The following is a 23452-nucleotide window of genomic DNA, read 5'->3' on the forward strand; positions in this document are numbered from 1 at the left end:
CATTTTTAGCACTTTCAGGCCAGTCTCTTAGAAGTGACTCAGAGGGAGGTTTTTTGCAACAGCAGAGGCCAGGTACAAATGTGGCCGGACAGGGCCCACTACTGGAGGACGAGGAGGAGGTGGAGGAGGATGAGGATGAAGCATGTTCACAGCGGGGTGGCACCCAACGCAGCTCGGGCCCATCACTGGTGTGTGGCTGGGGGGAAACGCAGGACGATGATGATACGCCTCCCACAGAGGACAGCTTGGCACACATGAGCGACTACATGCTGCAGTGCCTGCGCAACGACAGCAGAGTTGCCCACATTTTAACGTGCGCGGACTACTGGGTTGCCACCCTGCTGGATCCCCAGTACAAAGACTATGTGCCCACCTTACTTGGTAGACGCGCTACTGAGAGCAATCCCAAATGTCACAGGGGAACAAGTGGAAGCCCAAGGCGAAGGCAGAGGAGGAGCAAGAGGTCGCCAACGCAGCTGTGTCACGGCCAGCTCCTCTGAGGGCAGGGTTAGCATGGCAGAGATGTGGAAAAGTTTTGTCAACACGCCACAGCTAACTGCACCACCACCTGATATGGAACGTGTTAGCAGGAGGCAACATTTCACTAACATGGTGGAACAGTACGTGTGCACACCCCTCCACGTACTGACTGATGGTTCGGCCCCATTCAACTTCTGGGTCTCCAAATTGTCCACGTGGCCAGAGCTAGCCTTTTATGCCTTGGAGGTGCTGGCCTGCCCGGCGGCCAGCGTTTTGTCTGAACGTGTATTCAGCACGGCAGGGGGCGTCATTACAGACAAACGCAGCCGCCTGTCTACAGCCAATGTGGACAAGCTGACGTTCATAAAAATGAACCAGGCATGGATCCCACAGGACCTGTCCATCCCTTGTGCAGATTAGACATTTATAACTACCTCCCCTTAACCATATATTATTGTACTCCAGGGCACTTCCTCATTTAATCCTCTTTTTATTTTCATTTTACCATTATATTGCGGGGCAACCCAAAGTTGAATGAACCTCTCCTCTGTCTGGGTACCGGGGCCTAAACATATCTGACAGTGGCCTGTTCCAGTGTTGGGTGACATGAAGCCTGATTCTCTGCTATGACATGAAGCCTGATTCTCTGCTATGGGACCTCTCTCCTCTGTCTGGGTGTCAGGGCCTAAAAATATCTGACAGTGGCCTGTTCCAGTGTTGGGTGACATGAAGCTTGATTCTCTGCTATGACATGAAGCCTGATTCTCTGCTATGGGACCTCTCTCCAATTGATATTGGTTACTTTTTATTTATTTTATTTTTATTTTAATTCATTTCCCTATCCACATTTGTTTGCAGGGGATTTGCCTACATTTTGCTGCCTTTTGCAGCCCTCTAGCCCTTTCCTGGGCTGTTTTACAGCCTTTTTAGTGCCGAAAAGTTCGGGTCCCCATTGACTTCAATGGGGTTTGGCCGAACTTCTCGAACCCGAACATCCAGGTGTTCGCTCAACTCTACTTATGACCTGTTCTGGTCTCTCCTTCCATTCCTCTCCCAGTTCCATTATCTCGCCCCAGGTCTCTCCCTGCACCATTTCCCCCTCCTATAATACAATTACTCTCCCCTCTCAGTCCCTAGTTTAAACACTCCTCCAACCTTCTATCCGTCTTCTCCCCAAAACAGCTGCACCTTCACCATTAAGGTGCAGCCCATTCCTACGATAGCCTGTGACTGCAGAGAAGTCAGCCCAACTCTCCAGGAACCCAAACCCCTCCTTCCCACCAGTTCTTGAGCCTCTTGTTAAAGAGGACCTTTAACCACTCCTGACCTGCCTATTTTAATAGCTACATACATTCCCCACGTACTAACAATTCTGGAGCATCTATACTTATGACTGTATGTTGTGCCATTCCTTTATTATTTGCACTACAAGATATGAATGAATTACTATTAGCCTTCAGTAAGGGTACAGAGGGGAGGAAACCAGTTGGGGGAGGGGGGGGGGTGTAACTGCACAGTCTGAAAATGGCAGCATTGATTTGATAGAGTCAGTCTGTGCAGGTACACCCCCCCCCCCCCCCCCCCCCAACTGGTTAATTCCCCTCTGTACCCTTACTGAAGGCTAATAGCAATTCATTTGTAACTTATAGTGCAAATAATAAAGGAATGGCACAACATACAGACATAAAAATAGATGCTCAAGAATTTGTTTGTACGTGTAGAATGCATGGAGCCATTAAAACAGGAATGTCAGGAGTGGTGAAAGGTTTAACCTCCCTAATCTTCCCCTATCTTTCTTGTGTGGCTTGTGGTACAGGTAGTATTTCGGAAAACACTACCTTTGAGGTCCTTCAGTGAGATCACTGAGGACGAGGAACGGGGCATGAGTAGCTCGGCATCCAACCTCGGTATAAGCAGAAAGTGCCTGAAATGTTACCGAATTACCGCAAGTCGGAAAGGATGCAGCAGTTCCAAAATAAATGAAAAAGTATGCTTTACACAGCGTATAAGGGTGATGTCACAGCACAACGGGAATCTAACAGGGGAAGAGGTGAAAGTAATCCTCCTCCTCCCACGACCACGCCGGCAAGAACAGGACGCTTTACAGATGTGTTGTTGATGCGGAGCTTTTTAAGTTCTACACATCGCCACAGCCCTTCGGGGTCCACCCTCAGAGAACGACTCGACCGATAGGTAGCAGACTACCTCGCCTTAACTGCAGATATCGACAATCTGAGGAGCGATGAACCCCTTGACTACTGGGTGTGCAGGCTTGACCTGTGGCCTGAGCTATCCCAATTTGCGATAAAACTTCTGGCCTGCCCCGCGCAGCAGGAGGTATTGTCACTGAGAAGAGAAGTCGCCTAGGTCAAAAAAGTCTAGATTACCTCACCTTTATTAAGATGAATGAGGGATGGATCCCGAAGGAACTGACAGTGGGCGATACATTCAACTAAAAAAGGCCTGATGAGATGAGCTGCCTTGGGCTAAAAATGGTCCACACGCTGCTGTATTTTATCTCTAAATGCCGGATGACTTGCGTGACTTATCCGCCACCAACTAGGGTTCAAGCCGCAATGTTTTAGGGCACTTTCTACCTGGGAAACATAAATTTTTCTGGCCGCTGCTACAACAATACCTAATTTTTCAGGCATGTGTACATGCCGAATTTTCTGGCTTCTGGTGCTGCACTGTGGCTTCAAAAACCCCCAAAAAAAAAGGCACATACATGTGTCAATTCCCCTTCGTGATCGTTACCTTGTCGTGGTGAAGGAGCTTGCGTATCACAATGAAGTGATCACCTCTATGAGTGTGTTGGCAATGGCAATGTTGGCACACCCCAGATGATAAGGTCGTTGCTTCATTGTGAACAGACCAAAAGTGATCGGCTGGATAATTTTGCATAGCAAAAACATAAATTTTCTTTGTGATCATCTAAGGTGATCATTAAAGCCTACTAGGCCAACAATGGGCCCACACTGCAGAATCATTGTTTTCTGGGTCACTTAACTGTCACTGAACTACCTCAGCACGACCATAGACTTTGAAAAACCCCCATTGCCTGCAGGGATTAAACTGATAAGAATATTTTTCAATCTCCCCGTTCCTAAAATCGATGCCATATACACGTCCTCGGATAGGGGACGTAACAGGGATTAAACTGATAAGAATAGAACATAACACACCACAACTATCTGGCGGCACATTAGATTGCACGCGCAATGCCCCAAATTTGAAGTAGGAGGACCGATCAAGCATCTTTTTCCATCTCCCCATTCCTAAAATCAATGCCATATACACGTCCCCTGATAGGGGAAGTAACAGGGATTAAACTGATAAGAATAGAACAACATAACACACCACAACTATCTGGCGGCACATTAGATTGCATGCGCAGTTCCCCAAATTTGAAGTAGGAGGACCGACCAAGCATCTTTTTCCATCTCCCCGTTCCTAAAATCGATGCCATATACACGTCCCGAGATAGGGGACGTAACAGGGATTAAACTGATAAGAATAGAACAACATAACACACCACAACTATCTGGCGGCACATTAGATTGCACGCGCAGTGCCCCAAAATTTGAAGTAGGAGGACCGACCAAGCATCTTTTTCCATCTCCCCGTTCCTAAAATCGATGCCATATACACGTCCCCTGATAGGGGACGTAACAGGGATTAAACTGATAAGAATAGAACAACATAACACACCACAACTATCTGGCGGCACATTAGATTGCACGCGCAGTGCCCCAAAATTTGAAGTAGGAGGACCGACCAAGCATCTTTTTCCATCTCCCCGTTCCTAAAATTGATGCCATATACACGTCCCCTGATAGGGGACGTAACAGGGATTAAACTGATAAGAATAGAACAACATAACACACCACAACTATCTGGCGGCACATTAGATTGCACGCGCAGTGCCCCAAATTTGAAGTAGGAGGACCGACCAAGCATCTTTTTCCATTTCCCCGTTCCTAAAATCGATGCCATATACACGTCCCCTGATAGGGGACGTGTCACAGTAGCTTGCACGCATAGTACAACTTAATAAAGGAATGGCACAACATACAGACATAAAAATAGTGCTCAAGAATTTGTTTGTACGTGGAGAATGCATGGAGCCATTAAAACAGGAATGTCAGGAGTGGTGAAAGGTTTAACCTCCCTAATCTCCCCCTATCTTTCTTGTGTGGCTTGTGTTACAGGTAGTATTTCGGAAAACACTACCTTTGAGGTCCTTGCCATAAGCTTGTGGTCTAAATTCCTAAAATATTTTTTAAGGATGCTCCTCCTACCTCTAACTCTGTCATTGGTTCCAATATGGACCATGACTGCTGGATCTCCGCCAGCCCCTCCAAGTAATCTATCAACCCGATCTGCAATATGTTTAACTTGAGCGCCAGGAAGACAACACACCGTTCGACAAACTAATTTATAGGTACAAATTTCTTTAAAATTAATGACCAGAGCAGCAAAATGGGTTACAGAAAGCCTAGCCTCTGTAACTCTTTGCCACTGTATAAGTAATAAAGTGAATCTGTCATATTCAGCATGCTCTCCTGTCTTTGGGTACACACTACATTTTTTGTCAAGCAGAGTAAAAATACTCTTCTTGGCATTTTGAGGTGTATTTTTAGCTAAGGAGGAGTATCACATAAAACACTGAGGGCCTGGGGTTAATAAAACTATGGGTGGTATGGGGTTGGGACTATAAATGTATATAGAGCACAGCGGCCAAATATTGACAAGTAATAACATACACTATATTGAACTTACCGTACAGTATAGCAGATTATCCACTGTCCAATATAGTATATATGAATCTGTAGTTTATCACTTGGCTATACCTATATAATATGCATTTACACCACTTAGGGTCTTCTTAAATAACCCCAGGATCCCAGTCTAACATCCATCTTGCTTACAATGACCAAGAGACATTAACAATCGGCTGTATACTACATTAGCTGAGCAGTTTTATTTGTTTTTATTTTTGACACAATAATCGCATGTCTTATGCAAAAATAATAGTATTTCTATCACTGCATTCCAAGAGCCTTAACTTCTGCAGATTTAGCAGTATCACTTTTATAATGCATTGCTATCCCTTATACATTATATGTAGAGATAAGCAAATCGAAGTTGACAAAGTGGAATTCGAACCAAATTTCAGAAAAAAATCTATTAATTCGGGAGTCGAATTTCCTCGATCTTCGTTTTTTCTAAAATGGCTGCTGCACATGTTACACAGAGGAAGTAAGAAGGCCGGGAACGAGGGATCACCCACAATACCATGCATGCAGCCAGCCAATCAGGAGCTAGCCAGCCCCTGTGTTGTTACAGCCCTATAAAAAGCCTCCTTCTGCCTGGTCTCTGCCATTTTAAAGTGAACTTAGTACAGGGAGAGACGTTACAGGCATTAAGAACAGTGAATAGGAAATACTTTATTCACAAAAAAATAACTATTGAGCAGTTCAGGGAAAGATTATTCATAGTGTAGGGAAAGAATAGGGAGGCATTATCTACACTATAGGGAGAGAGCAGGAACCAATAGGAGTGTGTAAAGCCTGGGTAATAGGGGCTATTCTACAGGGTGGGCCATTTATATGGATACACCTTAATAAAATGTGAATGGTTAGTGATATTAACTTCCTGTTTGTGGCACATAAGTATATGTGAGGGGGGAAACTTTTCAAGATGGGTGGTGACCATGGCGGCCATTTTGAAGTCAGCCATTTTGAATCCAACTTTTGTTTTTTCAATAGGAAGAGGGTCATTTGACACATCAAACTTATTGGGAATTTCACAAGAAAAACAATGGTGTGCTTGGTTTTAAAGTAACTTTATTCTTTCATGAGTCATTTACAAGTTTCTGACCACTTACAAAATGTGTTCAATGTGCTGCCCATTGTGTTGGATTGTCAATGCAACCCTCTTCTCCCACTCTTCACACACTGATAGCAACACTGCAGGAGAAATGCTAGCACGGGCTTCCAGTATCCGTAGTTTCAGGTGCTGCACATCTCGTATCATCTGAAGGCAATCGTCTATGCTGTGAAGATACGAGATGTGCAGCACCTGAAACTACGGATACTGGAAGACTGTGCTAGCATTTCTCCTGCGGTGTTGCTATCAGTGTGTGAAGAGTGGGAGAAGAGGATTGCATTGACAATTCATCTCAAAAGAGCTTGCAGAAATTCATGTGCTTCTCACTAAAACAACCCCATTCACATGAATGGAAATTATTTTCAGTTGAAGACATTTTCTGTATCAAAATCTTTTGCGTGTGAATGCCCCATAAAATGACTTTCACTAGACTGTTGTTTTAAATATAAAAGCCCAACTGCAGCACATAACTTTTTAGCCGAAAGTACTTCAATAACACATACAACAGGAAAACACAAGACACTAGGAGATTGTCAGATGTTCAGACACGAAAAGTTTGGAAAATGATCTTTGATTACCCCATGAAGTATTTACAATGTGAAAAATTTTACAACAAATGGTGACAATCTTTGTCTAAATCCTCTAGTTCTCCATTAGCATTCTAGAGTAAAAAAGATCATTACAGAGCATTCAATTTTGCAAGTCTTGTAGCAGTAATACTACATCTCAGTGGTATAACAGTACTAATCAATTACAAAGTACTTAAAAAAAGATGCTTACTGTGAAAATAATGTCCTCGACCTCACAATGAACTTGAACACATATTCCAGTGCTTTCAAAGTCCTTAGAATTGGCTCACACTGCTCTCCCCTGCTGGAAATATCTAAATATTTCTTCAAAACGTTCATTAGTTTCCTGTCAAAAAAATATTTTCCACATTACTGTTCAGTTGCTGTGCTGCATACACATTTTAAAGTATAAAATTATTTCTGAATCATTCATAGAATAATTTATTATATGTAAAATTGTAAAAATGTGCAACTCATTTACATGACACGTATTAAAATAAATTAAATAAAGGAATAGTTCAGGGTTAGAAAATAGGGCAACATGCCTACTAATGGCATGGCTGTGATTGGCCAGTGCAGCATGTGACCCAGCCTCTATATAAGCTAGAGTCACATAGCGCTGCACGTCACTCTGCTGTGCTTAGTGTAGGGAGAGGATGATGCTGCTGCTGTGAGGGAGAGAATAGGACAGAATCTGTGATCAGAACTCCAATTGAACTCAGCGATCTACATAGATATAGTTGTGTGGGTGCAGTGCACAATCTTTTTACCCTGCCCTGAGCCCAGTGCCAGAGAAAAATAACTTTTATCAGTCTGTTAGTTAGGTGGGCAGCGGCGGTCATTTTTTTTGCAAGCTCAGAGCACCAGTACTGCATCTGTGCTTTTGTGACATTCAAATCCAAGCTTGAAATACTGCAATAATAAACTGGCTTTGAAAAAACACAAATTTTGGGCAATATCCAACATCTGGTGCCTTTGCAAGATTAGTCAGTGTGCAATTTAAGCTAGCAAAAACAGCTAAAATATTCTGGGTTTTTCAAAACACCCTTTTTGGGCAACATACACTTTTTTACAGCCCTTGCTGCATCTGCACATGTGAAATTCAGGCGTTATATACAGCTTTCATATTCTGTTATTAAAAAAAACTGAATTTTTTTGCAAAATACTTAATATTGCAGCCCTTGCTGCATCTGTGATTGTTAAAAACAAGTTTTAAAACAATAATTTTCTGGCTTTGAAAAAACACCCATTTTTGGTAATATCCAACATCTAACATTTAAGCTAGAAATACAGCTATAATTTTCTGGGTTTTTCAAAACACTGTTTTTGGGCAAAATACACTATTTTACAGCCCTTGCAGCATCTGCAAGTGTGAAATTCAAGGGTTATATAATGCTGTCATATTCTTTTATTAAACAAACACCCATTTTGGGTAAAAAAAAAACTAAATTTTGCAGCCTTTGCTACATATGTCATTGTGAGATACACACTTTAGATACTGTGGTTCTATTCAGTTATTTGAAAAACAACCATTTCGGGCAAAAAACTTAAATTGCGGCCTAGTCTGGATCTGTACGTGTGAGATACACCCTTTACATACTGGGTTCTATTTAGTTATTTGAAAAACAACAAATTTGGGCAAAAAACTTTAATTGCTGCCTAGTCTGCATCTGTACGTGTGAGATACAACCTTTACATACTGTGGTTCGATTTTGCTATTAATTAAACACCCATTTAGGGCAAGATCCTAAATTTTTGAAATATGAGGAGAGCGTCACATAAGGGACGTGGCCCAGGTCGTGGTGCTGCTGGTGGAGCTCCTGTTGCAGGGGGAGAACGTGGTCGATCTGTGCCAGCTACACGCACAAGTGAAACCCCTTCCTCAGGTGCGAGTAGGCGACAGAACCTGCAGCGGTATTTGGTCGGGCCTAATGCGGCTCTACGAATGGTGAGGCCAGAACAAGTACAGGCGATAGTAGATTGGGTTGCTGACAATGCCTCCAGTTCCTTCACGTTGTCTCCCACCCAGTCTCCTGCTGAAATATCAGAGTTTGCACCTGCAGCCGATGTCCATCAGTCTTTCACCTCACTCCCTTGCAAATCAGCCAAGCAGTCTGAGACCCAAGTCATGCAGCAGTCTCTTCTGCTTTTTGATGACTCTGTTAGCAGGGTTTCCCAGGGCCATCCACCTATCCCTGCCCCAGAAGTGGAAGAGATTGAGTGCACCAATGCCCAACCACTTATGTTTTAAGATGAGTACATGGGAGGACCATCGCAGCACGTCTCGGATGATGATAAAACACAGGAGCCAACTGCTGGGGCTTTCGAAAGTCTGCAGACTGACAAGGAGGGGTGAAGACTGGGTGGAAGACGATGTGGAGGATAATGAGGTCCTCAAACCCACATGGAATCAAGGTCATGCGAGTGACCTATGTAGTTGGGAGGAAGAGGCGGTGGTCGCACAGAGCCACGAGCACAGCAGAAGAGGGAGCAGGGAGCAAAAGCGGAGCGGCCGTCACCTAGACAGTGCGCCTGCTATTGTCCACCGCAGCAAGGTACCGAGCACACCAAAGCAAGCTCCAATGAGTTCCCTAACATGGCAGTTCTTCAGACAATGTGCTGACGACAAGACACGAGTGGTTTGCACGCTGTGCAATCAGAGCCTGAAGCGAGGCATAAACGTTCTGAACCTAAGCACAACCTGCATGACCAGGCATTTAAGTGCATGAGCATGAGCTGCAGTGGAGTAGACACCTCCAAAACCAAGAAAGGTCTCTGGCTCCTCCTGCTTCCTCTTCTGCTGCAGTCTCGGCCTCTTCATCCACCTCTGGAGTGCCAGAGTGCCACCTGCCACCCCGCAAACAAAGGATCTGCCAGCAACACCACCACCTGGGTAACAAGCATCTCCACAATGTCCCACGGAAGCATTCAGCTCTCCATCTACTAAACACTGGGGCAGAAGAGGAAGTACCCCCCTACCCATTGAAATAAAAATTAATTAGATATACCACCTTTACTGGTTTAAGTACGTGGTATGTAATTACACCCAAATATAGCAGAAAAATATTGTAAACTGGGATTCAATAAAACGTAACCTTTACTAGGTCATTTAAAATAGTATGTCACAATGGGTAAGAGACGACATTGACAACACAAACAACAAAAATCTCCTCCACTGTATCAATTCATATATTTGTAATATCGAAATTGAAATGAAATGAAAAAGGGTGGATCTCACCTCGTCTGGGCGGGGTCCACAACTATGGAGGATGGTCCTGGCGGTGGTATTGCCTTTGACCGGTGTGACCGGGTGCTGATGTGGTGATTGGCACAATATTAATCCCTGAAAAACCCTATTGTGGCTTTCCTGCCTATCTAGGGGTAAAGGGGCTCTTCTTAAAAGCCTGCCTACCACAATGGAGCACCCGCCCCGACAGGGGCAACCCCACACCGAGCCTTTCCCTCAGTATGGGTCTCCAGTTCTATCAAGCCCTAACTACAACGCCCTACATGCCATGTTTCTGTCTTTTCCAGACATCATCAGGGGACTTCACATGTATGTTCCAGGGCAACTACAAATAGAAATTATAAACAAACACTAAATATAGGTCACAAATGTCTGAGCGCCGCATATATAGTGGCTTATCAGCAGCCTCAGTTTACTTACTGGAGATAAAGTTGATTTTTGCCTCGTATCCTCGGACAAGATGATAGATAGCTCTTGTCCTCACTGTTACAGGGGAAGTGTCCCATGTCAGTCCATGTCTCACCACAAATAACGGTGATTTTGGTGAGCATTGAATGGTTGTAAACCGCCTCCTTGTATACTCCTACTCCCAGTGTGTGTACGCCCCTCATGATTATTGATCTCACCTGTCCAAGTCTCTCAGGGCGATTGTTATTCCATGTGGAACGCACGCCGCTCGCGTGCGTTCCACCGGACCGGAAGTCAATATCACGTGATGCGGGCTAAACCGGAAGTGAGGTCAGGGCCAGAGTCAGAGCGTTGCCAGTTGCATAGCAACCTCTGCGCTCATGACATTCGGCCCTGTTTCAAGGCAAATGATAACTTGCCTATTCTTTATATCTATGCACAATCGCATTGCAGATTTAAATTGGCAGGACGGCCAGACACAGACCATACTACTCCAAACACCGGCGAATAACTGGGCCAGGGAGCCTATTCTATATCAGCTGGAGTGCATACTTTGGAATATTACAGTTACAGATAAGTCCACCATCAGATCCAATGCGCTCATCATTTGGATGAGGCCCCATCGGGTCCAAGGGGGGACAGATCAGGTGACCGCCTTATATTAGCAGATGGCCCCTGTGAGTTTTTCGGCCATGTCCACCATCACACCACACACGCCCAGGTTATGGGCACATGTGATACAAGGGGGGACACGGCCAGATCCTATCCAGCCTACTTCGCCTTTTATTGCGATTCAGGTCACAAAAAGCAGCAATAATTCTGCTGTTCATTTAAGCCAGATGGATGGACCGTTTTGAGATAGAAGATCCATTTGGCTTCACATTGCAAGATCCTCCTATCAAAATCTCCCCGTCTTATTCCTGGCTTGATTTTTTCAATGCCAGAAAAGGAAAGACAATCCAGTCTCCCTTCATGTTCGGTGTTAACATGCCGTGCCACTGATGTATCTTTGTCATTCCTTATGTCACTCAAATGCTCTCCTATTCTTCTCCTTAACTCCCTACCAGTCTTCCCAACATATTCCTTTCCACATTCACATGTGATTTTGTAAACCAAACCCATGCTTCTGCAGTTAATAAAGTCCGTAATTCTATAGACTTTATCTGTATTGTTGCTCCTAAATGACTTTGCTTTGGCCATAAAGGGGCACGCCACGCATCTTCCGCATTTGTAGTTGCCACTAAGGCCTCTCTCCAGCTAAGTCTTCTGCTGGGGCCCTGGTGTATAGTGGCTGTGCACCAACATGTCGCGAATGCTTCTGCCACGTCTATATGTGATGCTAGGGTGCCCCTTTATGGCCTTGCAGACGTCAGGATCCATTAACAGCACATGCCAGTGTTTAGATATAATATCTTAGATTCTGGAGGAACAGCCATTGTATGTGCTGATAAAGTGAATCTCCCTGTTCTCGCTGGGGCTACTGTACATGGGAGCGTCTATTCGCGGCGCCAATAGGGACACTCTATCCTTATTCAGGGCGGTCTGATACACTGGTGTAAGTACACCTGTGTCATGGTCTTACCTTCTTGCTGTTCTCCTTCGTTTGACATGTGCTGGCGGCCATCTTGGTTTCTGGGTTTCTTGTAGCCTCCCACCCTGCGGCTCCTCCTTCCCACTGGGAGGAGCTGGATGCCCAGCTCATATATATAGGAGGTCTGTGGCTTCAGTTCCTTGCTTGGTCCTCCTGTGTTCACATGCTTCTAGACTGCTGCTGCTTCTGGTTCCTGATCCTGGTTTCGTCCGACTACCCTGCTGGTTCCTGATCCTGGTTTCGTCCGACTACCCTGCTGGTTCCTGATCCTGGCTTCGTCTGACTACCCTGCTGGTTCCTGATCCTGGTTTCGTCCGACTACCCTGCTGGTTCCTGATCCTGGCTTCGTCTGACTACCCTGCTGGTTCCTGATCCTGGCTTCGTCTGACTACCCTTCTGGTTCCTGACCTCTGGCTTCGCAAAGACTCTGCTTCGGTTTCGCCATCCGTTTGGACTTTTGCTTTACAGCTTTATTTTCAATAAAGCCTTCTTATTTTCACTTATCCCTTGTTGTACGTCTGGTTCATGGTTCCGTGACATTAGGACCAAGCCATGAATTCTGACGGTACAGGGCCATCCTCGCTACCCACGCTGGTTGCCAGACTTGATCAGCAGGATCACCTGTTGGGTCGGTTCGCTGTGGCGTTGCAAACCCTGCTTGAACGCACGGCTCATTTCGCTTCCGTTGCCGATGGGTCGGTTGTCGCTCCTGGGCCCGCTCCTACTGCCGCTCCGGTTGTTGCGCCAGAGTCTACCCCGACACCTGTTGTTGCACCTGCGGTGTTTCGGGGTATGACCGGTTCTGCCCCTCTTCCACAGCGCTTTGGGGGAGAGCCAACTCAGTGGCTTCAGTTCCTTGCTTGGTCCTCCTGTGTTCACATGCTTCTAGACTGCTGCTGCTTCTGGTTCCTGATCCTGGTTTCGTCCGACTACCCTGCTGGTTCCTGATCCTGGTTTCGTCCGACTACCCTGCTGGTTCCTGATCCTGCCTTCGTCTGACTACCCTGCTGGTTCCTGATCCTGGTTTCGTCCGACTACCCTGCTGGTTCCTGATCCTGGCTTCGTCTGACTACCCTGCTGGTTCCTGATCCTGGCTTCGTCTGACTACCCTTCTGGTTCCTGACCTCTGGCTTCGCAAAGACTCTGCTTCGGTTTCGCCATCCGTTTGGACTTCTGCTTTACAGCTTTATTTTCAATAAAGCCTTCTTATTTTCACTTATCCCTTGTTGTACGTCTGGTTCATGGTTCCGTGACATTAGGACCAAGCCATGAATTCTGACGGTACAGGGCCATCCTCGCTACCCACGCTGGTTGCCAGACTTGATCAGCAGGATCACCTGTTGGGTCGGTTCGCTGTGGCGTTGCAAACCCTGCTTGAACGCACGGCTCATTTCGCTTCCGTTGCCGATGGGTCGGTTGTCGCTCCTGGGCCCGCTCCTACTGCCGCTCCGGTTGTTGCGCCAGAGTCTACCCCGACACCTGTTGTTGCACCTGCGGTGTTTCGGGGTATGACCGGTTCTGCCCCTCTTCCACAGCGCTTTGGGGGAGAGCCAACTCAGTGCCGAGGTTTCCTTAACCAGGTGGGCATTTATTTCGAGTTGCTGCCACATGCCTTTCCCACTGAGAGATCAAAGGTGGGCTTCTTGATCTCGCTGCTCTCGGACAAGGCCTTGGCCTGGGCCAGCCCTTTATGGGAGAACAACAATCCGGTGGTTGCCGAGTTTTCCGGTTTTGTTGCTTCTCTTCGGAAGGTATTCGATGTGCCGGCTCGTGCTGCCTCTGCTGCGAAGCTCCTTATGTCCATCAGACAGGGTTCACGATCCGTAGCTGAATACACAATTGAGTTTCGTACCCTGGCAGCAGAGGTGGGCTGGAATAATGAGGCTCTGGTCGCTGCTTTCTCTCATGGTCTCTCGGATGCCTTGAAGGATGAGGTTGCAGCTAAGGACCTACCAGTGGAGCTCGAGTCTCTTATTTCTTTCCTGATTTTGATTGACACCAGACTCAGGGAGAGACCTTCCTTTAAGGAGAGCCTGCGGAGGTTTTCTAACAGATTGGCGCCTACGTTTGCTGTCCCACCCGTGCCTCCCTCTCCTCCCACGCCTCCTGGGGATGACTTGTCTGGGGGTGAACCAATGCAGCTGGGGTTTGCTCGCCTGTCCGAGGGGGAGAGGGTACTCCGGAGACGCGAGGGCCGATGCATGTACTGTGGTCTCGGTGGGCATTTTCGGTTGGCATGTCCGAACCGTCCGGGAAACGCTCGCACCTGAGATCCTGTCGGGGGCAGATCTTGGGTGGAGTCTCCTCGTCCCCGGTTTCCCGTGTTGACAAACCACTGATCACTGTTGTCCTCTCCTGGGTCGGAGGCTCGGTGACGACCCAGGCGTTGGTGGACTCTGGTGCTGGTGGTTTGTTCATTGATAATGTGTTCGCTGCCGCCAATTCCATTCCTCTGCAGGCTCGAGGTTCCCCACTGGCTCTTGAGGCGATAGATGGCAGACCCCTTCTGCCGCCACACATGACTCATGAGACCCTTCCAGTGGGGATAGCCATTGGTGCCGTTCACAGAGAGTCGGTCTGCCTCCAGGTTATTTCGTCTCCACACTACTCGGTGGTCTTGGGGTACCCCTGGCTCCGGAAGCATAATCCGACTTTCGATTGGAGATCGGCCGAGATCCTCTCGTGGTCACCGCAGTGTGGGGCTAGTTGCATCCATGGGTCTGTCAAGTTGCTGTGTACTTCCTCGGACTCTCTGTTGCCTCCTGAATACGAGGAGTACCGGGATGTATTCGATAAGGTGCGCGCGGTTGCCCTACCTCCGCACCGCCCATACGATTGTGCCATAGAGTTACAATCTGGTGCCGTTCCTCCTCGTGGCAAAGTCTATCCACTGTCGGTAGCGGAGAATGAGGCCATGGAGGAGTACGTGAGGGAGGCGCTTTCACGCGGACACATTCGCAAATCCTCGTCCCCGGCAGGGGCTGGATTTTTCTTTGTGAAAAAGAAGGGCGGTGAGTTGAGGCCTTGCATCGATTACAGGGGTCTCAATCGCATCACGATCAAGAACGCTTACCCGATACCCTTGATTTCCGAGCTGTTCGATCGCCTTAAAGGGGCCACGGTCTTTACCAAACTCGACCTGAGGGCGGCATATAACCTGGTAAGGATCAAGGCGGGCGATGAGTGGAAGACCGCGTTTAACACCAGGACCGGTCATTATGAATCCTTGGTTATGCCCTTTGGGTTGTGCAATGCGCCCGCAGTCTTTCAGGAATTCATCAACGATGTTTTCCGTGACCTGTTGCAGCAGTGTGTGGTGGTCTATTTGGATGACATCTTGGTATATTCTGAATCCATGGAGGCCCACATTCTGGATGTCAGACGAGTGTTGCAACGGTTACGAGAGAACAAGCTGTTCGGTAAGCTTGAGAAATGCGAATTTCACCGATCCCAGGTAACCTTCTTAGGTTACATCATTTCCGCTGAGGGGTTCTCCATGGATCCTGAGAAGGTTTCGGCTGTCTTACAGTGGCCCCAGCCCAGTGGTCTTCGTTCCCTGCAGCGCTTTTTGGGCTTCGCCAATTATTATCGGAAGTTCATCAGGGACTTTTCCATGCTAGCCAAGCCTCTCACGGATCTGACCAGGAAGGGCAGTAATTCCCAGGTCTGGCCGCTCGAGGCCATCCGAGCTTTTGAGGCTCTAAAGTCCGCCTTTGTGTCGGCTCCGATTCTGTCGCATCCCAACCCTGGGTTGCCCTTTGTCCTCGAGGTGGACGCGTCTGAGACGGGAGTAGGCGCCCTTCTGTCTCAGCGTAGAACACCAGAGGGTCCTCTGCTTCCTTGTGGGTTTTACTCCCGGAAACTGTCTTCCGCGGAGTGCAACTATCAGATTGGTGACAGGGAGTTATTGGCCATCGTGCAGGCCCTTAAAGAATGGAGGCACTTGCTCGAGGGTTCGGTGGTTCCGGTCCTCATCCTGACGGACCACAAGAATCTGACCTACCTTTCTGAGGCCAAGAGATTGACACCACGTCAGGCCAGATGGGCTCTGTTCTTGTCACGTTTTAATTACGTGGTCTCCTACCTACCCGGTTCCAAGAACATCAGGGCGGATGCCTTATCACGGCAGTACTCCGAGCTGTCCAGGGAGGAGTCGATTCCGACTTCGGTCATACCTCCGAATCAGATCTTGGCCGCCATTCGCACCAGCCTGACCTCTCCCCTGGGTGAGCAGATTTTGGCGGCTCAATCTGGTGCTCCCTCTGGGAGACCCAACGGCAGATGTTTTGTGCCTGAGGAGTTGCGCACTCGGTTGTTGCGAACCTACCATAACTCCAAGACCGCGGGGCATCCTGGAAAGAATCAGCTGTCCTGGGCTGTTTCACGTCTGTTCTGGTGGCCTTCCCTACGTTCCGACATCGCCGCATATGTAGCGGCATGCTCCGTTTGTGCCCAGAGTAAGTCCCCTCGGCACCTTCCGTTGGGCCTTCTGCAACCCATAGCCACCGGGGAGCGCCCATGGTCACACCTGGGGATGGATTTCATTGTGGACCTCCCTGCATCCCGAGGCCATACGGTCATTCTCATGATTGTGGATCGGTTTTCCAAGATGTGCCACTGTGTTCCTCTCAAGAAGTTACCCTCTGCACAAGAGTTGGCCACGATTTTCGCCAGGGAGGTCTTCCGGTTGCACGGTTTGCCCAAGGAGATTGTGTCGGATCGGGGGAGTCAGTTTGTGTCCAGGTTCTGGCGCGCCTTTTGCTCCCAGTTGGGGATTCATCTCTCCTTCTCCTCGGCCTACCACCCTCAGTCCAATGGGGCCGCAGAACGATCCAATCAGGCCTTGGAGCAATTCCTTCGTTGCTATGTCTCCGATCACCAAGACAATTGGGTTGACCTCCTGCCTTGGGCTGAGTTTGCCAGGAACACGGCGGTGAACTCTTCCTCTGGGACGTCTGCCTTCATGGCCAATTATGGGTTCCAACCTGCCGTGTTACCGGAGGTATTCTCTCCCCAGGATATTCCGGATGTGGAGGATCACCTTTCCGTCCTACGTGCTTCTTGGGTACTTATCCAGAAGTCCCTTGAGGTCTCTGCGCAGCGCCAGAGACTCCAGGCTGATCGCAGACGAGCGCCTGCTCCTTCCTACCAGGTCGGAGACCGTGTATGGTTGTCCACCCGCAACCTCAACCTTCGAGTGCCCACTCCCAAGCTGGCGCCTCGCTTTGTTGGTCCCTTCCGAGTGCTTCGCAGGGTAAACCCGGTAGCCTATGCCCTTGCGCTTCCTCCTGGCATGCGGATCTCCAACGTGTTTCATGTCTCCCTGTTGAAGCCACTGGTGTGTAATCGTTTCACTTCCTCGGTTCCTCGGCCTCGTCCGGTCCAAGTGGGTAATCGTGAGGAGTATGAGGTGAGCAATATCCTGGACTCACGCCTGGTCCGCGGTCGGGTGCAGTTTTTGGTCCATTGGCGTGGTTATGGTCCAGAGGAGCGTTCCTGGGTTCCCTCCGCAGATGTCCATGCTCCTGCCTTGCTCCGAGCCTTCCACGCACGCTTCCCTCAGAAACCGTTCTTTACTCCGCGGAGGAGGGGCCCTTGAGGGGGAGGTACTGTCATGGTCTTACCTTCTTGCTGTTGATCTCACCCTTCCAAGTCTCTCAGGGCGCTTGTTATTCCATGTGGAACGCACGCCGCTCGCGTGCGTTCCACCGGACCGGAAGTCAATATCACGTGATGCGGGCTAAACCGGAAGTGAGGTCAGGGCCAGAGTCAGAGCGTTGCCAGTTGCATAGCAACCTCTGCGCTCATGACATTCGGCCCTGTTTCAAGGCAAATGATAACTTGCCTATTCTTTATATCTATGCACAATCGCATTGCAGATTTAAATTGGCAGGACGGCCAGACACAGACCATACTACTCCAAACACCGGCGAATAACTGGGCCAGGGAGCCTATTCTATATCAGCTGGAGTGCATACTTTGGAATATTACAGTTACAGATAAGTCCACCATCAGATCCAATGCGCTCATCATTTGGATGAGGCCCCATCGGGTCCAAGGGGGGACAGATCAGGTGACCGCCTTATATTAGCAGATGGCCCCTGTGAGTTTTTCGGCCATGTCCACCATCACACCACACACGCCCAGGTTATGGGCACATGTGATACAAGGGGGGACACGGCCAGATCCTATCCAGCCTACTTCGCCTTTTATTGCGATTCAGGTCACAAAAGGCAGCAATAATTCTGCTGTTCATTTAAGCCAGATGGATGGACCGTTTTGAGATAGAAGATCCATTTGGCTTCACATTGCAAGATCCTCCTATCAAAATCTCCCCGTCTTATTCCTGGCTTGATTTTTTCAATGCCAGAAAAGGAAAGACAATCCAGTCTCCCTTCATGTTCGGTGTTAACATGCCGTGCCACTGATGTATCTTTGTCATTCCTTATGTCACTCAAATGCTCTCCTATTCTTCTCCTTAACTCCCTACCAGTCTTCCCAACATATTCCTTTCCACATTCACATGTGATTTTGTAAACCAAACCCATGCTTCTGCAGTTAATAAAGTCCGTAATTCTATAGACTTTATCTGTATTGTTGCTCCTAAATGACTTTGCTTTGGCCATAAAGGGGCACGCCACGCATCTTCCGCATTTGTAGTTGCCACTAAGGCCTCTCTCCAGCTAAGTCTTCTGCTGGGGCCCTGGTGTATAGTGGCTGTGCACCAACATGTCGCGAATGCTTCTGCCACGTCTATATGTGATGCTAGGGTGCCCCTTTATGGCCTTGCAGACGTCAGGATCCATTAACAGCACATGCCAGTGTTTAGATATAATATCTTAGATTCTGGAGGAACAGCCATTGTATGTGCTGATAAAGTGAATCTCCCTGTTCTCGCTGGGGCTACTGTACATGGGAGCGTCTATTCGTGGCGCCAATAGGGACACTCTATCCTTATTCAGGGCGGTCTGATACACTGGTGTAAGTACACCTGTGTCATGGTCTTACCTTCTTGCTGTTCTCCTTCGTTTGACATGTGCTGGCGGCCATCTTGGTTTCTGGGTTTCTTGTAGCCTCCCACCCTGCGGCTCCTCCTTCCCACTGGGAGGAGCTGGATGCCCAGCTCATATATATAGGAGGTCTGTGGCTTCAGTTCCTTGCTTGGTCCTCCTGTGTTCACATGCTTCTAGACTGCTGCTGCTTCTGGTTCCTGATCCTGGTTTCGTCCGACTACCCTGCTGGTTCCTGATCCTGGTTTCGTCCGACTACCCTGCTGGTTCCTGATCCTGGCTTCGTCTGACTACCCTGCTGGTTCCTGATCCTGGCTTTCGTCTGACTACCCTTCTGGTTCCTGACCTCTGGCTTCGCAAAGACTCTGCTTCGGTTTCGCCATCCGTTTGGACTTTTGCTTTACAGCTTTATTTTCAATAAAGCCTTCTTATTTTCACTTATCCCTTGTTGTACGTCTGGTTCATGGTTCCGTGACAACCTGCTGGGTATCCACGGTCTAAGAAACGAGTTTTCAAGTCCCCCGCCTGTTTCACAAAATCCGAGCGCTTCGAGCAGTTCCTTCTTAATCGCAGATATTGACCTCTCGGTATTTCCTTCCTGAGGGAGTATGGGTGGCTACTTTCCCACCTCAGGAGGGAATTTGTCGAGGTCGGCTTGCGATATATAGATGTTTCCAGACACCCCTGATGGTTTATATTCACTCTGATGTCAAGGAAAGGGAGTTGAGATGGATCACATTCCGATGTGAAATGGAGGCCTATCTCGTTTTGGTTTAGCTGTTGGACCCAAGCCGAGAAGGTCTCCATACTCCCCTTCCTAATGACGAAAACATCATCTATGAAGCGTGCCCATTTTTGGACATGCTGCAACTCAGTCGCGGACTCGTCGATAGTGTTCTCCCACCAGCCCAGGAACAGATTGGCATACGATGGGGCACAGGGGCTCCCCATCGCGGTGCCCCTGAGCTGGTGGAAGAAACGCCCATTGAAGAGAAAATAATTTCTCTTCAATGAGAATTCCAATAATTCCAATACAAAGGCGCTATGTGCCTGAAAGTGTCTCCCCCTTGATGACAGAAAGTATGATACTGCATGAAGGCCCCATTTGTGTGGAATGGATGAGTATAGTGCTTCAACATCTACACTTCCCAATATGCAGCCCTCATCCAGCTGTATACCCTCTATCTGTCTAAGGAGGTCCCCGGTATCTTTAACATGGGATGATAAGGACAGAACAAATGGTGCCAAGATCTTATCTATGTATACTTCTAGATTTTGGTTCAGGCTATCAATGCCCGATACGATCGGGCGCCCTTTTAGAGGCTTATAGCCCTTGTGCACTTTGGGGAGATTGTAGAAAGTGGCAATTTGAGAATGTGCCGGGTACATAAATTCGAATTCTTCTTGACTGATAAGTTTGGCATATTTTGCCCTATCTAGTATGTTTTTTAACTCTTTTTTATATACAGCAGTCGGATCACTCTGTAAGATTTCGTAGCAGTCCCGTGGGGCTAAAAGGTTCTCACATATTTCCTCATAGTTCTGTGTACTCAGGATGACTGTGTTACCTCCTTTGTCTAATGGCTTGATGACAATGCCCTTATTCTTAGACAAGTCATCAAGTGCACACAGTTCATCCTGAGTACAATTCTGAGGTTCTGAATACAAGTGTGTGGTCTCTAGGTCCTTACTGACCAATTTAAGAAAAACATCCACGCAGTTCGTTTCGCCTATAGGGGGTACCCTTTTACTCTTATTTTAAAGGGTGTAAAGGGACCCTCACCCAAGACTGGTTAATTGGTTGCCGTCAGACTTTCTAATAGCTTTACATCAGATATCATATCACGTGGAACTCCCATTTCTGCGCTTTGTTTCTTCTCAATATTGCAATAATGCTTATACCAACGCAATTTGCGCGCAAAGAGATGCAAATCTACAGTAGTTTTGAATGGATTGTATTTGGGTGTTGGGACAAAGGAGAGACCCTTCTCCAAGACCTTAGTTTCTATACTTGATAAAGTATGATCAGACAGATTGATTATTTTTGGGCCAGCGCTGTTATTGCTCCCTGGGGTTGTTGGGGTGCTCGATTTCGTAGGGGGTATATCGAGCTCTGATCTAAAAAACCTTGTCCGGCCTTATTGTAGTAACCCCCCCGGTTATTTTTCTTGCCCCGCCCTCGGCCTTTAGTTACGTTTTTCCGATTTCCTGTGTATTGATCTTTCTCTGATCCTGACAAATCCGTCTCAGTTGAGGAAATGTCAGTGTCTCTTTCAGTTACTCTCCTTCTTTCAGTTATTTGCACATATACTTTATTTTCTTTGAAATCCGCTAAATCTCGGGTAAACTGTTTATGTTTACGTTCCTTAAGATGATATTGAAACTTGTCTAAAGAGGTCTGGAGTTGTTTCTCCTTTGTCCCAAAATCCGTTTCCTGTGCAAAAGACTGTGTGATGGCTATCTGTTCTTTTAGTTTGATCTCAAGTCCTGTCAGAGTCTGTCGCTCCTGATCGATTAGAAGTCTCATGAACCTTAATGAGCTACTGGTAGCCTCAGACTCCCATTTGCTCATCAGGGAGGCATTTCTGCAACGAATCGCAGGAGTAAGATTGATACGCAAACCGCGCGGAACAATGTTATGCTCTAGATAGTGTTCAAGACTTTGAACCTCCCACCACGAGACTATCTGTTCCTTATATACCTTTTCAAGTTCTTTGAATGCGGCACCATATGATGGAATATATTTTCTCTGGCAGAAGGCTCTATCAGAGAAGACTTCCTTGGCCTCAGTTAGCCAGCTATCAGAATCGAAGCCTGTGCTCAGAAATCCTGCCATATCTGATATATGTACCAATTGGAATAAAAATTAATTAGATATACCACCTTTACTGGTTTAAGTACGTGGTATGTAATTACACCCAAATATAGCAGAAAAATATTGTAAACTGGGATTCAATAAAACGTAACCTTTACTAGGTCATTTAAAATAGTATGTCACAATGGGTGAGAGACGACATTAACAACACAAACAACAAAAATCTCCTCCACTGTATCAATTCATATATTTGTAATATCGAAATTGAAATGAAATGAAAAAGGGTGGATCTCACCTCGTCTGGGCGGGGTCCACAACTATGGAGGATGGTCCTGGCGGTGGTATTGCCTTTGACCGGTGTGACCGGGTGCTGATGTGGTGATTGGCACAATATTAATCCCTGAAAAACCCTATTGTGGCTTTCCTGCCTATCTAGGGGTAAAGGGGCTCTTCTTAAAAGCCTGCCTACCACAATGGAGCACCCGCCCCGACAGGGGCGACCCCACACCGAGCCTTTCCCTCAGTATGGGTCTCCAGTTCTATCAAGCCCTAACTACAATGCCCTACATGCCATGTTTCTGTCTTTTCCAGACTTATCAGTCAAGAAGAATTCGAATTTATGTACCCAACACATCCTCAAATTTCCACTTTCTACAGTCTCCCCAAAGTGCACAAGGGCTATAAGCATCTAAAAGGGCACCCGATCGTATCGGGCATTGATAGCCTGAACCAAAATCTAGGAGTATACATAGATAAGATCTTGGCACCATTTGTTCTGTCCTTATCATCCCATGTTAAAGATACTGGGGACCTCCTTAGACAGATAGAGGGTATACAGCTGGATGAGGGCTGCATATTGGGAAGTGTAGATGTTGAAGCACTATACTCATCCATTCCACACAAATGGGGCCTTCATGCAGTATCATACTTTCTGTCATCAAGGGGGAGACACTTTCAGGCACATAGCGCCTTTGTATTGGAATTCTCATTGAAGAGAAATTATTTTCTCTTCAATGGGCGTTTCTTCCACCAGCTTAGGGGCACCGCGATGGGGAGCCCCTGTGCCCCATCGTATGCCAATCTGTTCCTGGGCTGGTGGGAGAACACTATCGTATTCAGGGACGAGTCCGCGACTGAGTTGCAGCATGTCCAAAAATGGGCACGCTTCATAGATGATGTTTTTGTCATCTGGAAGGGGAGTATGGAGACCTTCTCGGCTTGGGTCCAACAGCTAAACCAAAACGAGATATGCCTCCATTTCACATCGGAATGTGATCCATCTCAACTCCCTTTCCTTGACATCAGAGTGAATATAAACCATCAGGGGTGTCTGGAAACATCTATATATCGCAAGCCGACCTCGACAAATTCCCTCCTGAGGTGGGAAAGTAGCCACCCATACCCCCTCAGGAAGGGAATACCGAGAGGTCAATATCTGCG

General features: G+C 47.5%; 1 protein-coding gene across 2 annotated transcripts in view; it reads right to left on the reverse strand.

Moving 5' to 3' along the window:
- The window catches only part of DOCK2 (dedicator of cytokinesis 2), a 1232183-nt gene that overhangs the window by 776250 nt on the left and 432481 nt on the right, over positions 1 to 23452 (reverse strand). For both annotated transcript variants that reach the window (XM_040442815.1, XM_040442808.1), the window contains exon 22: positions 7153 to 7287. In XM_040442815.1, coding sequence (XP_040298749.1) covers positions 7153 to 7287 — 135 coding nt within the window. The remainder of the gene's footprint in view (positions 1 to 7152; positions 7288 to 23452) is intronic.

This window comes from Bufo bufo, chromosome 1, assembly GCF_905171765.1.
Source record: "Bufo bufo chromosome 1, aBufBuf1.1, whole genome shotgun sequence".
Lineage (NCBI taxonomy): Eukaryota > Metazoa > Chordata > Amphibia > Anura > Bufonidae > Bufo > Bufo bufo.